We start from the raw sequence: 15,068 nt of genomic DNA on the forward strand, positions 1-15,068 counted from the left end.
GCATATTGCAACAAACGGTGTATTTCTATCGCTGCTCGTTTAGTTTTTATTGCCGTTTCAAATATACCGGTCATTTTTGAAACACCCTGTATGAGGCCTTTATGGAGTCACCTTTCAACAGGAAAGCGCACGACCATATTATGTCCATGCTGTCTTAACCTACTGGAATACAGAGGTTTGATGAACTCTGACAATGGAATTACGTTCTCGTATCTGTCATCTGAGATCAATTAGTGCCGTGAGGGATTAGCCGAGCGGTCTAAGGCGCTGCAGCCATGGACTGTGCGGCTGGTCCCGGCGGAGGTTCGAGTCCTCCCTCGGGCATGGGTGTGTGTGTTTGTCCTTAGGATAATTTAAGTTAAGTAGTGTGTAAGCTTAGGGACTGATGACCTTAGCAGTTAAGTCCCATAAGATTTCACACACATCTGAACATCAGATCAATTAGTCTCGATTCCCAGCTGGGTTTTAACCGTTTTCCTTGTCTGAAGTGACAGCTCTGTGTACCAAATTTTGTATTTGGCATACTCCCAGATCACCTAAAAGTTTAATGTTCGAAATGTGTGTGAAATCTTATGGGACTTAATTGCTAAGGGCATCAGTCCCTAAGCTTACACACTACTTAATCTAAATTATCCTAAGGACAAACACACACACCCATGCCCGAGGGAGGACTCGAACCTCCGCCGGGACCAGCCGCACAGTCCATGACTGCAGTGCCCTAGACCGCTCGGCTAATCCCGGGGGCAAAAGTTTAATAAGGTAGTCTTTCTACAATAGCGGTACGCAGAGCTGCGCTATCCTACTCATGCTGCCAGTCACCAATCATTCATTCCTTTAGTTGCTTCTTGTCAGCGATGGTCAGGCAGGTAAATTCTTGTAATGCCGCTAGATTGCTACTGCCCAACCCACCGGTCAGTGCACGACAGTACCAACATGTGCCGAAACACCGGGCGCGATAATGTAGTTTTAAGGGCATCATCATATCTCGGATTCTATTGATCAGAGAGATGCGTACAGTATGTCCATTCATCCGATATGTACACAAATGGTTCCTAGACAAGGGCCATCCGAAGCACTTGGTCGCTTATCTTACAATAGAGGGTCAAAACTTAAAGTATACACACTTCTTCCAGATCCGGCAAACGGAGCAGACCGTATTAGTGTGGTCTAGCGTGCACCGTAGGTGGCTTATAAAAGGACCATTTAAAGGACCATTTGTTCATAGGTGGTTCCTGAAAGAAAAAAAATACGAGAACCCATGATTTTTGGCTACTAAAAATAGTAATTGCGAGGTTGGTCACTTCTATAATTTCTGTTCATGGCAAATAGTGGAACTTTTAGCCATACGTCCTAAAGATGAAGTTGTCAGGCAACCTTAAACATTTTTTCTAAATCGTTATCCATTACCGAGATGCAGAGGTTCAAAGTTACCGTATTTATGCACGTAAAATATGCACGTAATGTCCGATCCGAGCCGTAAATGTAGTTTTAACTGAAGTAGCGAACACATAGCAAGGGTTCTAGGGTAAGCGCAAGGGTTCAGTAGACGCAGAAGAAGACCACTGTAAACGTGACCGAAACGTTGATTTCTCCAGATTTTTTTTAATATTATGACTCGGTACGATACTCAGAGGACTTTTGTGTCAACTGACTCTGGGCGCAGAAACCTATTCACTTGTATGTTTTTATCGCCGCGCGGGATTAGCCGAGCGGTCTAGGGCGCTGCAGTCATGGATTGTGCGGCTGGTCCAAGTGGAGGTTCGAGTCCTCCCTGAGGCATGGGTGTGCGTGTTCGTCCTTAGGATGACTTAGGTTAAGTAGTGAGCAAGTTTAGGGACTAATGACCCTAGCAGTTAAGTCCCATAATATTTCACACACATTGGAACATTTTTTTATGTTTTTATCAATAGTTTTTCGTTAATAAAACTTTTTGGCGCGCTGTCTTTGTATAATGGGCACTTAATGCCTTTACAGATATGCAAAAATGGTACTTCGGTGACAAAAATGGGCTAAAAACGTTCTTAACATGACTTAAAAGAAATTGAAATGACTGCCAAAAGTGGAAAAAGTGCAAAAATGAGTAAAATGTTTCTAAAAACTTTTTTACTCTTCCAAGAGATAAATCATGCTTCGGGTGCTTTTGATTAATTCCGGTCGATGAGCAAAGTGTTCATAGAAAATATAAACGATTTTCTGTTAACCTTCTATTAAGTGTACTTCTTTGTTGTTGCAAAGTATATAAACGTGTCCAAGTGTGTAAATAAACTGTCCAAATTTTACTGAACTATACAGTTCGTCTTTTAGAAGCAGCGCGCCCTGCGTTAACAGGGAAAAAGTGAACTAAAGGAAAAGTGCTCCTGCCGGAACACAGAAAAGATGAATGTGTTTGTCTTTGAAAGACTATGACAGGAAAGTGCCTCAAGCCTCATTTCGCCTTCCTCATCAGAAACTTCGGCATGCGAACGTATTCGGCCTTTTTCCGATGAAAGAAAGTATCAGAGAGACAGCGGCGGTGGAAGAGAGAGGAGAGAGGAGAGAAAAGAAGAAGGGGACAATGTAAGTCAGAGAGGAGGTAGTGGCGGTCAGATAAAATGTAAATCAATGGGAGAAAAAGAAGAGAGTGGCGGGGAAACATATACATGGTGATTCTAATTAACGTTCAAAAAACCTCTTAAGCCACGTAGATGACGCAAGTTATTTGATATAAATCACACGGCACCCCAAATGACTGAAAACACCCCAAAAGTGGATGACAAATGTTAAACACATGACGTCACCAGATGACGTATTCGCCGGATGTGCAGCGGCTGAGGCTGTCGGTCTGTCGCACCTGAACAGCGCAATCCTAGTCAACTATTACACATGCAAAGAAAGTTGCCACTCGGCGCTCTGGTTTTCGGGAGCGACCGTAAAGGCATTTCCCATTTACAGTCGCATCCATCAGCCACCGCGCCGAGCGTCAACTTCGTTTGCGCGAATATTATTCTCGTCTGGGTGGGTCTGAGTCAACGCGCGTGACTTTAGCACCTGGGGCTGAAGGTTATAGTCTTGCTTCTAGCAGGCAGTATTTTTCCCGTTGCTTTAGACGAGTATGTGTTTACACTGAGGGAAGATCCACTATTTTTTTTTTTACCACTCTCGCGGTCACCGCTGGCTCTGAGCACTATGGGACTTAACATGTCACGTCATCAGTCCCCTAGAGTTTAGAACTACTTAAACCTAACTAACCTAAAGACATCACACACATCCATGCCCGAGTTAGGATTCGAACCTGCGGCCGCAGCAGTCGCGCGGTTCCGGACTGAAGGGCCTAGAACCGCTCGGCCACCGCGTCTAGCGGTCACTGCTGGTTTATTCCGAAGTACAGCACAACGAAAACCTGCCGTATTGCGTCACAAGTAACTGAGTATTCGTTTTCGAATGGCGTCGTTAACAGTAATTTATCTACTTTTTTTACTAACTAATGTCTGTAAACAAACAAAGAAGGAACAAAAGGAAAGAAATACAAAATAAAACAGCGTTTCCTTGGTTACAGCAAGGACAATTTGTAACTTCTGCGTGTGAAAACGATCAAATTTACAGAAGATATTCGAAATTTGCACACGTTTGCTTGAATGCAAGAACTGCATCGTTCTGTCATGCCTTCATGCACACGCTCGAAAGTATTATTCGTATTTCAGATGTGATGTATCACGTTCAACATTTGTCATCCACATTTGGGGTATTTCCCGACATTCGCGGCCCATGTAACTTGTAATAAATTACTTGTCTCGGCATCATATCGTCGGTTCGGAGGTTTTTAACTACTATGCCTATTTTCATTCACTGCTTTCATATGGCATATTTTGGGGCAATTCGTCATTAAGAGAGAAAGAATTCATTGCACAAAAGCGTGTGATCCGAATAATAGCGTTTTTTTTTTTTTTTTTTTTTTTTTTTTTTTTTTTTTTTTTTTTTAAGAATGAAGAGTGAGGCAGCACGTCTCTGTCAGAGTCTCTTAAAGAGGAACATACTCGCTTTTTTTATCTCCGACAGAAGCATATTTTTGCTTGTTGATGTTCTACTGCTTACTGTACTTTATTGTTCGATGGGGCAGATGCACAACAAGCCCAGCTGTGCCTCGGCAAGCTTTGCGCTGGAACAACACCGACTCAAAGGAAGACCTCGGCGCTTGTTGGTGACGTCACGTCAGCTAGGCACGGCGAACGCCAGGTCTGTTGCAGGCAGAAACGCCTGGGCGTGCTTATCACTATAAATCTCTTACTTTTGGACAAAATGCTTGGTATTGTTTTGGATTCTGCAGTTTTATTTAGATGAAAGATTTTCTTACTATCGTAAAGCTACAAATGAAGGTCATAGTTCTGTATTACTGAATCCTGTCGAAACAAACGTAGATCAATATGAGAAGACGCTTTGCTCCATTGCAAGCTTCCGAAATTTTACATTCAAGTAACTATATTTACTTGATCCATTTTGTTATCAAAACTTACCCCAACTCCCTTACAATGAACTCGTTTCTTTCATTTATTTATTTATTTTCGTTTGACATCGTCACTGGAAATGTGAACTAATTTACATGTGTAAATGTCCAACTGTTGCCAGTCATTAGATTACAGTCGTTTTCAACGAGAGGAATTCTAAACAGGAAACAAAATAGCTTCATACATCGAAAATCCTGCTGAACTTAAACTTTTTTAAACATGCGCATTAGAAAAGATAAATATTCCCCTCTTGCAACTGAAAGGAGAAACTAAAAATTTATTTGATAAAACAAGTATCTCTCTCTTGCCTCTTCTTCTGTCCCCCACCCCCTCCCCCACCGTGTATAATCGCAAGATATTTCATTAACATTCAGTGCTCCTGAATCCATAGTCAACCAAGGTACATAAAGAAGAGCACCAATATGTTCACAGTTTCTTGTAAAAGCAACCCAGTACAAACGTAACTTGCTCAGATTTACAAATAAGGTAAAGAAGCACGAATTCTGTTGCTGCTGGACCATGAAGCTGTTTTTGTACGTCAATCCTTAAAACAGGTGCAAATTTAAGTTCAGGAGTACACTATTTGTTAAGAAGTGTAATGAACTGCACAATTAATTGATTGCAGAAATCTATCAGAACAATGTGTGTTGGTCAACTACCACCAGTAGTTCAACATTTTCCTGTGTCGGGGAGGGAGACACCACCATTATGACTATGCCTGCAACAGACCTGGCGTTTACCGTGCCTAGCTGACGTGACGTCACGACCAAGCGCCGAGGCCTTCCTTTGAGTCGGTGTTGACTGGAAGCGGCAGTCAGTGTGAGCCATGAGCTGAAGAAGTAGGTTGAGCCGGTGTTGCCGGCCGGAGTGGCCGAGCGGTTCTGGACGCTACAGTCTGGAACCGCGCAGCTGCTACGGCCGCAGGTTCGAATCCTGCCTCGGGCATGTATGTGTGTGATGTCCTTAGGTTAGTTAGGTTTAAGTAGTTCTAAGTTCTAGGGGACTGGTGACCTGAGAAGTTAAGTGCCATAGTGCTCAGAGCCATTTGAACCATTTGAGCCGGTGTTTTGGTGTCGGCAGCCGGTGGACCGCGACCCGCCGCTGGGGCGGCCCGTCTGGAGGCTGGCGGCGTTCGCGCAGGACGAGGGCGGCGCCGGGCTGGTGGGCCACGCCGAGCTGCGGGTCGCCCTGCGCGACGTCAACGACAACGCGCCTGCCTTCCTCCGCAGGCTGTACCGCGGCCGCGTCGTCGAGAACGCGCCGGCAGGTCAGCAACTCGCCGGCCCAGCCGCTCCTGCACGGGCCAGGCGCGACTCCGACGCGCATACCCACCCCCTTAGGATATACTGAGGTGGCAAAAGTCACGGAATACCTCGTAAAATCGTGTCGGACCTCGCCTTGCCCGCTGTAGTGTAGCAACTCGATGACGCATGGACTCAGCAAGACTTTGGAAGTCCTCTGCAGAAATATTGAGCCTTGCCTCTTGAACCTTGAATTTACTTTCAAAACATTTTCTTAAGAATTTACTTTATTTACTAACGATTCATCAAGAACATTAACACATTTGAATGTGTTGTTAATAAAAATTCTCTATTTAAACTAGACTGAACTGCATGTGACTGCTTTAATCTTTAATAAAACTTGCATCTGACTGCGTATTTAACTGAACTGAACTTTATTTGACTGCACGAAAATATTGTTGGAAAATTAATACTCAAAATACACATCTGACTGCATGAAAGTTTAGTGGTAAAAATAAATGAAAGTCACCAACCTGCATCTGACTGCGTCTGTGGACTTAGCTCGTGCACTCCTTCCCGTTTAGCCGATAATGAAACATATATTCAACCCAGCCGTAGTGCAATGGCATAAAATTGTCCTTCTAGACAACTTTACTCATTTTTGGCCCTGTTTGTTACTTAATAAAAATTCTGTCCTGATCTGAATAACTTGCCAACTGTGCAATGGCATATAGATTATTTTACTCTGATAAATGAAGTTATTAGCTTTACTCATGGGAACTTTGCTTTAATGTACCTTTTGGTTCAATGCAAGCACAGGATGGGAGAACGACATAAGGTGTGAGATGAAACTCTAATTTTATTTGTTGTGGCGTAACAAGACAGCGATGCCACACTGAAGTAGCCGAAAGGCACGCGTAATCTCACTTAGGCTAGATAGAGGTCTGAAACAGGATACGTAATGAAGGGTAGCAAGAAAAGTACGTAGCTGCTATTACTTAACTTTTAATCCTTGTTGTATACATCGTTCTTGATGAGACATTTCATACGATAACTGTCAAACTATGTAAGGCTAATGGCGCCTTGCAAGGTCGTAGCCATTGACTTAGCTGAAGGCTATTCGAACTGTCTCTCGGCAAATGAGAGAAAGGCTTCGTCAGTGCAGTCGCTAGCAAAGTCGTCGTACAACTGGCGAGTGCTATTCCGTATCTCGAGACCTGCCTTGTGGTGGCGCTCGGTCTGCGATCACACAGTGCCGACACGCGGGTCCGACATGTACTAAATGGACCGCGGCCGATTTAAGCTACCACCTAGCAAGTGTGGTGTCTGGCGGTGGCACCACATTCCTCCCCCGCAAATCGGCGAACGGTCGTGTTATAAGGCTTCCGCCCGCCGTGGGGAGGACCCCATGTTGACGTATGCGATGAGGTGGGGAGCCTAACAACAGGCGAGGCTGTGCCACCCGCACCAGGCCATTCGGTCCGAGGGGAGCTAGGAAACGCCGGAAAACCTAGTCCAGGGTGCACATCAACATGCGGTGTATGCGCCCGTAAAGAGACAGGAGGGGCCGAAGGGTCGACCTCCATTGCGTCGGGGTACCCGACGCGCGATGACGTCATGTGGTCCGGAGCGGGCAAGAGTTCCATGGCGGAGGACAGCTGGTCACGGGAAGCGATCGGCGGAGCGTGACCCAGGGAGGCGCTTGGCGGCTGCAGCGAGGCGTCCACCGCGGGCGGCGCCGGCTGGAGGACAGGCGGCGGCGGCGGAGGCGGCAGCGGCGCGTCGCCATGGGGCAAAATGGAAGGCATCGTCGGTAACACCTGGGGATGAGGCGAGCCAGTAGATGGGTCCCCAGGGCGCTGACCGGACGGCACCGTCGCTGAAAGCAGACGGGGAGCGGCAGAACCCGTGCGACGACAGAGGCGCAGCTGATTGACATGCCGACGCACCTCACCAGAGGCCCCCAAAACCAGATACATCGCGCGGCCGAGGCAGCGAAGAATGCGCCCTGCGAGCCACCGCCGTGAACCTCGATAATTGCGATAGAATACAACGTCGCCTGGAGCAAAACCAGAAGTCTGCCGCTGCACTGGAACCTGATGTGGCGGATGCAGCAAAGACATCAAGGTTCGATGAAGACGACCGTGGAGTAACTCAGCCGGCGAGCGACCATCTCGGGGCTGAGAGCAATACGATGACAAAAAGAGCAACAACGCGTCCTCCCGAGAATGCGACTCTTTCAACTTCAACATCTGTGACTTGAAAGTCCGGACCAATCGTTCAGTGGCACCGTTTGAATGAGGCGAAAACGGCGCGGATGTCAGATGTTGAATACCATTGGCCTGGCAGAATGACTGAAATTCTGCGGACATGAATTGTGGGCCATTGTCGGAAACAATAGTCTGCGGAAGACCTTCAATGCAAAAGATAGCAGACAACGTGTGGATGGTGGCAGAGGACATCGTGGAAGACATCCGGACAACAAAAGGAAAATTACTGAAGGCATCTACCAGAACCAACCATCGAGCATTCCAGAATGGACCAGCAAAATCGATGTGCAAGCGTTGCCAAGGGGAAGTGGCTTTTGGCCATGCAAAGACTTTCCGCGGCGGTGCGGATTGTTGTTCGGCACACGCCATGCAAGAACAGCACATATTCGTAATCGCAGCATCGATTCCGAACCAATTACAGTGCTGACGAGCAAGTTGTTTCGTTCGCACTATACCCCAATGTCCTTGGTGAAGAAGCCGTAAAACAGAGGACTGTAACGAACGTGGGACCACGACTCTGGACTAATCATTATCAGAACGCAACAACAAAACACCACGTCGTACAAAAAGTCTCTCCTTGTTAGCAAAAAATCGGCGAACCAACGGATCCTCGATCCGAGACTTTGACAAAGGCCATTGCGTAGCAACAAAACGCAAAACGGTAGCAAGGACCGGGTCAGCAGCTGTGGCTGTAGCTACACGACGAAAATCAATCTGAAACGATTCGACCACTTCATCGGTTTCCGAATCAATGAACATGCAAGCAAGTTCGGAAGAATCGAATGCTCTATCCTCAGCAACAGGCAAACGGGACAACGCATCGGCGTTTCCGTGCTGAGCAGTGGACCTATACAAGATATCGTAGCGGTACTGCGAGAGGAAAATAGACCAGCGAATGAATTTCTGCGCTGTACGCGGAGGTACAGGCTTGGTCGGATGAAAAAGCGATGTCAAAGGTTTGTGGTCTGTGATGATGGTAAAGTGACGACCATACAAGAAATCATGGAACTTAGTAACACCAAACACGAGAGCCAAAGCTTCTTTCTCTATCTGTGAATAATTTCTTTGCGCAGATGAGAGCAATTTGGACGCAAAGGCAATAGGGCGATCATGCGATCCATCTTTGTGCGCAAGCGCAGCACCGATCCCGAAACCCGATGCATCTACCATCAACAAAAGGGGTTTCTGGGGATCGAATGGCGTAAGGCAAGTATTAGAAAGCAACGCCGATTTCAGCTGGCGAAAGGCACTTTCGCGTTCCGTCGTCCAGACGAACGGAACACCCTTACGGTGTAAGCGATGAAGCGGAACTGAAATGGAAGAGGCATTGCGCAGAAAGCGATGATAATAGTTAATTTTACCCAACACACTCTGTAGCTGCTTCACATTCTGTGGCGAAGGCAAATCCTGTATGGCACGGAGGTGCTCTGGACTCGGATGTATGCCTTGGGCATTGATGACATGTCCCAGGTATGGTAAGTCACGAGCAAAAAACACACATTTGTCCTTCCGCAAGCGAAGACCATTTTGTCGCAACACCTGAAATAATGTTCGTAGGTGTGCTAAATGCTCGTCGGCTGTCTTTCCGGAGATCACAATATCGTCCAGATAGTTCGCAGCAGTAGGGACCGATGCACAAACAGTTTGTAATATTGCTGAAACAATGCAGGGGCGGATGCACACCCGAATGGCAGTCTTTTGAAGCGGTACAAACCAAGATGCGTGTTAACCACCAAGACGCGCTGGGATTCGGCGTCCACTGGGATTTGCAAGTACGCATCTGCTAGGTCCAACTTGGAAAAGTATTTGCCCGGGCACAGTTTATCAAAAAGATCTTCCGGGCGGGGTAAGGGAAAACTTGCAATCACGAGTTGTGGATTCACTGTGGCCTTGAAGTCCACACAAAGTCTCAGTTTTCCGGAAGGTTTTGGCAAAATTACTAAGGGTGAGGCCCAGAGAGAAGCTTGCACACGTTCAATTACACCCTGTGATTCTAAATCGTTTAATGTTCTTGCGACCTCATCACGCAATGCGTGGGCAACATTGCGCGCTCGGAAAAATTTCGGTTGCGCGTTTACTTTCAGCTCCAAATGTGCTTCATAATTCTTAGTGCAACCAAGGCCCGGTGCAAAAATGTCTGCAAATTCTTCACACAGACGAGAAACACTCTCTGAAGGCACAGTCTGGTTCACTGATAGGACCTGATTTACTATAGACATGTTAAACAATTGAAATAAATCTAAACCAAACAAGTTCACTGCAGTAGAAGAACGAATAACGTAAAATGACACAAGTTTTGTTTGTCCCTTGTATGTTGCAAGAAGAGTGCACTGTCCTAACACAGGGATCTGCTGTCCTGAATATGTAGTGAGCTTAACATTTGCGGAACGCAACGGAGGTTTGCCCAGTTGTATGTACATGTCGTGGTTGAGCAATGAAACTGCAGCTCCGGTATCGAGCTGGAAGGGTATGACCTTGCCATTAAAGTCCAAATCTACAAAAAGTTTATTGTCCTGCTGACGACAAGAGCGACTGTCTCATGCAATTTGAACTGATACAGGTACAGAATCACTTGCTAATTGACGTGATTTCCGGCGACGTCGACGCACACTTTTTGTGGGACGAACACAGTCACTGTTAGAAAGAGGGGCACTGGGCGGAGTGGAATTAACTACATGAATGTCCCTGGGCGAAGGTTCACGAGCCTGAGTATTCTTGGTTCGATTCCGGCGCGAAGCAAAGGGCCTGGAATGGTTGTGATTGTCTGATTTGAGCTCTTTCTGGCAAACACTTTGAACATGGCCTTTCTTATTACAGAAAAAGCAAATAGCCTGGCGTGATGGGCAATGGTCACGCGAATGTCTAGTTGCACACCGCAGGCGTGATTTCACTGCAGTTGTATGCTGGTGCGGCACACCTGGTTTAGAGCGTGGCGGCAGCTGCGTGGACGTGTGCGAGGGCAGTTTACCGGGCCGCGCAGCGCGCCCGGCAGACCGGTTAATGTTACACACGGCTGGCGAAGTTGCAAATGAGTCCTGTGCAAAGTCAAGCGTGTCTTGTCTATCCAATATGTCTATCACTTGTTGAAGGGAGGGATTAACGAGTTTCAAAATTTGCTCCCGTATACGAACATCAGAAACGTTCTGTGCAATTGCATCACGTACCATTGTATCTGAATAAGGGAGTCCACATTCACACTCAAAAGCACAATCCCTTGTAAGGCCTTGCAAAGTTGCAACCCAGTCCCTATTAGTTTGACCGGCCGTACGTTATGTACGAAAGAAAGTATACCTTTTTGCAACTACATTAACTGTTTCCTTGAAATAGGCGTCCAATGCCGACAAAATTTCTTCGTTGGACAGAGTTGCTACGTCGCGTCGGGGAAACAATTTCACTATCACACGGTAGGTGGACACACCGACACAGGATAATAAGTGAGGCTGCCGCTCATTACCTTGGATTCTGTAGGCGGCGAGATGAAATCCAAACTGGCGTGACCACTCGGTCCAAGATTCTTGCGCCGCATCAAAATTGCGAAACGGTGGTGCAACTGCATGTTGTGGCTGCGGTAGCGATGAAGCGGCGGCGGCCGCATCGTGTTGCAGTGCAAGTTGACCCTCGACGAGCTGTCCAAGGGCATCCAATAACGCCTGCGTCTGCTGATTCTGCAAGCGATAAAATTCGGACAGTACATCTGGAGATTGTGGCGAAGCCATGACACAAGTAAATGTAAGCAATTAAAAAGAACAAGACCCTTTCCGTTGACTCGTCGCCAACTGTTGTGGCGTAACAAGACAGCTACGCCACACTGAAGTAGCCGAAAGGTACGCGTAATCTCACTTAGGCTAGATAGAGGTCTGAATCAGGATATGTAATGAAGGGTAGCAAGAAAAGTACGTAGCTGCTATTACTTAACTTTTAATCCTTGTTGTATACATCGTTCTTGATGAGACATTTCATACGATAACTGTCAAACTATGTAAGGCTAATGGCGCCTTGCAAGGTCGTAGCCATTGACTTAGCTGAAGGCTATTCGAACTGTCTCTCGGCAAATGAGAGAAAGGCTTCGTCAGTGCAGTCGCTAGCAAAGTCGTCGTACAACTGGCGAGTGCTATTCCGTATCTCGAGACCTGCCTTGTGGTGGCGCTCGGTCTGCGATCACACAGTGGCGACACGCGGGTCCGACATGTACTAAATGGACCGCAGTCGATTTAAGCTACCACCTAGCAAGTGTGGTGTCTGGCGGTGACACCACATTATTTAAAAAATATTTATTGTTCAAACTTTTAAGGCACATGTGAAAAACTAAAAAAAACTTCTATAGCATGGATTTACGAGAAAGTTTCACAAAACGCTTATTGCATCAACAATGGGATTTCTATCTAGCTTTTAGACATTATTTAGCCAAAGAAAACCTACTTTATTAATTATTCTTTCTATTTTCCCCAGGTATGTGCCGAGTTTCGCTCAATACACTCCTGGAAATGGAAAAAAGAACACATTGACACCGGTGTGTCAAACCCACCATACTTGCTCCGGACACTGCGAGAGGGCTGTACAAGCAATGATCACACGCACGGCACAGCGGACACACCAGGAACCGCGGTGTTGGCCGTCGAATGGCGCTAGCTGCGCAGCATTTGTGCACCGCCGCCGTCAGTGTCAGCCAGTTTGCCGTGGCATACGGAGCTCCATCGCAGTCTTTCACACTGGTAGCATGCCGCGACAGCGTGGACGTGAACCATATGTGCAGTTGACGGACTTTGAGCGAGGGTGTATAGTGGGCATGCGGGAGGCCGGGTGGACGTACCGCCGAATTGCTCAACACGTGGGGCGTGAGGTCTCCACAGTACATCGATGTTGTCGCCAGTGGTCGGCGGAAGGTGCACGTGCCCGTCGACCTGGGACCGGACCGCAGCGACGCATGGATGCACGCCAAGACCGTAGGATCCTACGCAGTGCCGTAGGGGACCGCACCGCCACTTCCCAGCAAATTAGGGACACTGTTGCTTCTGGGGTATCGGCGAGGACCATTCGCAACCGTCTCCATGAAGCTGGGCTACGGTCCCGCACACCGTTAGGCTGTCTTCCGCTCACGCCCCAACATCGTGCAGCCCGCCTCCAGTGGTGTCGCGACAGGTGTGAATGGAGGGACGAATGGAGACGTGTCGTCTTCAGCGATGAGAGTCGCTTCTGCCTTGGTGCCAATGATGGTCGTATGCGTGTTTGGCGCCGTGCAGGTGAGCGCCACAATCAGGACTGCATACGACCGAGGCACACAGGGCCAACACCCGGCATCATGGTGTGGGGAGCGATCTCCTACACTGGCCGTACACCACTGGTGATCGTCGAGGGGACACTGAATAGTGCACGGTACATCCAAACCGTCATCGAACCCATCGTTCTACCATTCCTAGACCGGCAAGGGAACTTGCTGTTCCAACAGGACAACGCACATCCGCATGTATCCCGTGCCACCCAACGTGCTCTAGAAGGTGTAAGTCAACTACCCTGGCCAGCAAGATCTCCGGATCTGTCCCCCATTGAGCATGTTTGGGACTGGATGAAGCGTCGTCTCACGCGGTCTGCACGTCCAGCACGAACGCTGGTCCAACTGAGGCGCCAGGTGGAAATGGCATGGCAAGCCGTTCCACAGGACTACATCCAGCATCTCTACGATCGTCTCCATGGGAGAATAGCAGCCTGCATTGCTGCGAAAGGTGGATATACACTGTACTAGTGCCGACATTGTGCATGCTCTGTTGCCTGTGTCTATGTGCCTGTGGTTCTGTCAGTGTGATCATGTGATGTATCTGACCCCAGGAATGTGTCAATAAAGTTTCCCCTTCCTGGAACAATGAAGTCACGGTGTTCTTATTTCAATTTCCAGGAGTGTATATAGCTTATTATGTGCGTAGCGCCAATTCTTACTTTGATGCTGTCACGACCCGGCTGCCTCCTGCAGGCATCTAGCTCCGACTCGAAACACGTCTGTTGTCTCTGCACATCTCCTCACCACTACTCCAACTTTTACCACGTCCACCTAGCTCTGTTAGCTGTCAAAGATCTTACTACCCGAGGATGTACTACTCGTCCAACCTTGCGGTTGGGAACTATCGACATTTTTCACTGGCTCTATCCTGGTCGAATCTCAGCACATACCTTTCACATTTAATCACACTATGTGAGCGTGGAAGTAGTTGCCAGTGGGTAACTGATGAAAACAAATCAAATTTCTTTCAACAAATGGAAATTTTATTCCTAAAAACCCTTTTTTTTAGAAACAGATTTAAAATTATAAGATTTAAAATTATAATCAGAAAGCAACCTCCAAATATCAAGTTACAATTTATTCAGAGGCTGAAAGAACAAATTTTTTACAGTATGAGCTTTCGGGCTGAGAACCTTGCCGCTCCCTTTTGACACAGCCGTAGTCACGTAGTCACGACCGCTCACAACAACCTCTGAAAGACTACACTGGTGCAAATCTGCAACACACCAGATAACTTTAAACTAAAAATTTTAACAACTCACACAAGCACATAAACTATTCACCCCGTAGGAGGGATGGAAATTGTACAAAACACTAACATTAAAAGATTGACTTGCCACCTAAGGTGCAAATGATTTAAAAAAAAAACTCATACGATGGAAGGGTGGCAATATTATATACTAAAATGACCATTTAAATAAAAACCCATGAAATGCAGTCTTACATAAAATATAGAAGATTGGCCAAACCTGCTCTACATTACACATATACCATCTCTCAGGATGATAGGCAAGATAAAAACATACTTCAGGAATTCGGCCGTTACACTTCAAGTAATAAATTCGTTAAAACCGAATCCGACAAACATGACAGAGGCAGCTATTAACGTACGGCAGACCGACCGACAGACAGACAGATACTAACTGCCTAACAAATGCGGACGGAAGACAGACCAGTAAGCTGGGGGCGAGAGACTGACCAAGAAAACAAGTAGAATTTAACAAGTAAATGAAACAACATCTCACGAATCACTTAACTTCTAATAAACTGCGATGTCTGGCGAAGACCTGGCGCAGCACCCCTA

At 47.0% G+C, this 15,068-nt stretch overlaps 1 protein-coding gene across 1 annotated transcript in view; it reads left to right on the plus strand.

The window, feature by feature from the left end:
* Positions 1-15,068, plus strand: part of LOC126474218 (putative neural-cadherin 2) — a 201,372-nt gene that overhangs the window by 74,581 nt on the left and 111,723 nt on the right. The window contains exon 5 of the mRNA XM_050101681.1: positions 5,562-5,748. Within this exon, the coding sequence (XP_049957638.1) occupies positions 5,562-5,748 (187 nt within the window). The remainder of the gene's footprint in view (positions 1-5,561; positions 5,749-15,068) is intronic.

The sequence above is a fragment of the Schistocerca serialis genome, chromosome 4, assembly GCF_023864345.2.
Source record: "Schistocerca serialis cubense isolate TAMUIC-IGC-003099 chromosome 4, iqSchSeri2.2, whole genome shotgun sequence".
In the NCBI taxonomy this organism is placed as follows: domain Eukaryota; kingdom Metazoa; phylum Arthropoda; class Insecta; order Orthoptera; family Acrididae; genus Schistocerca; species Schistocerca serialis.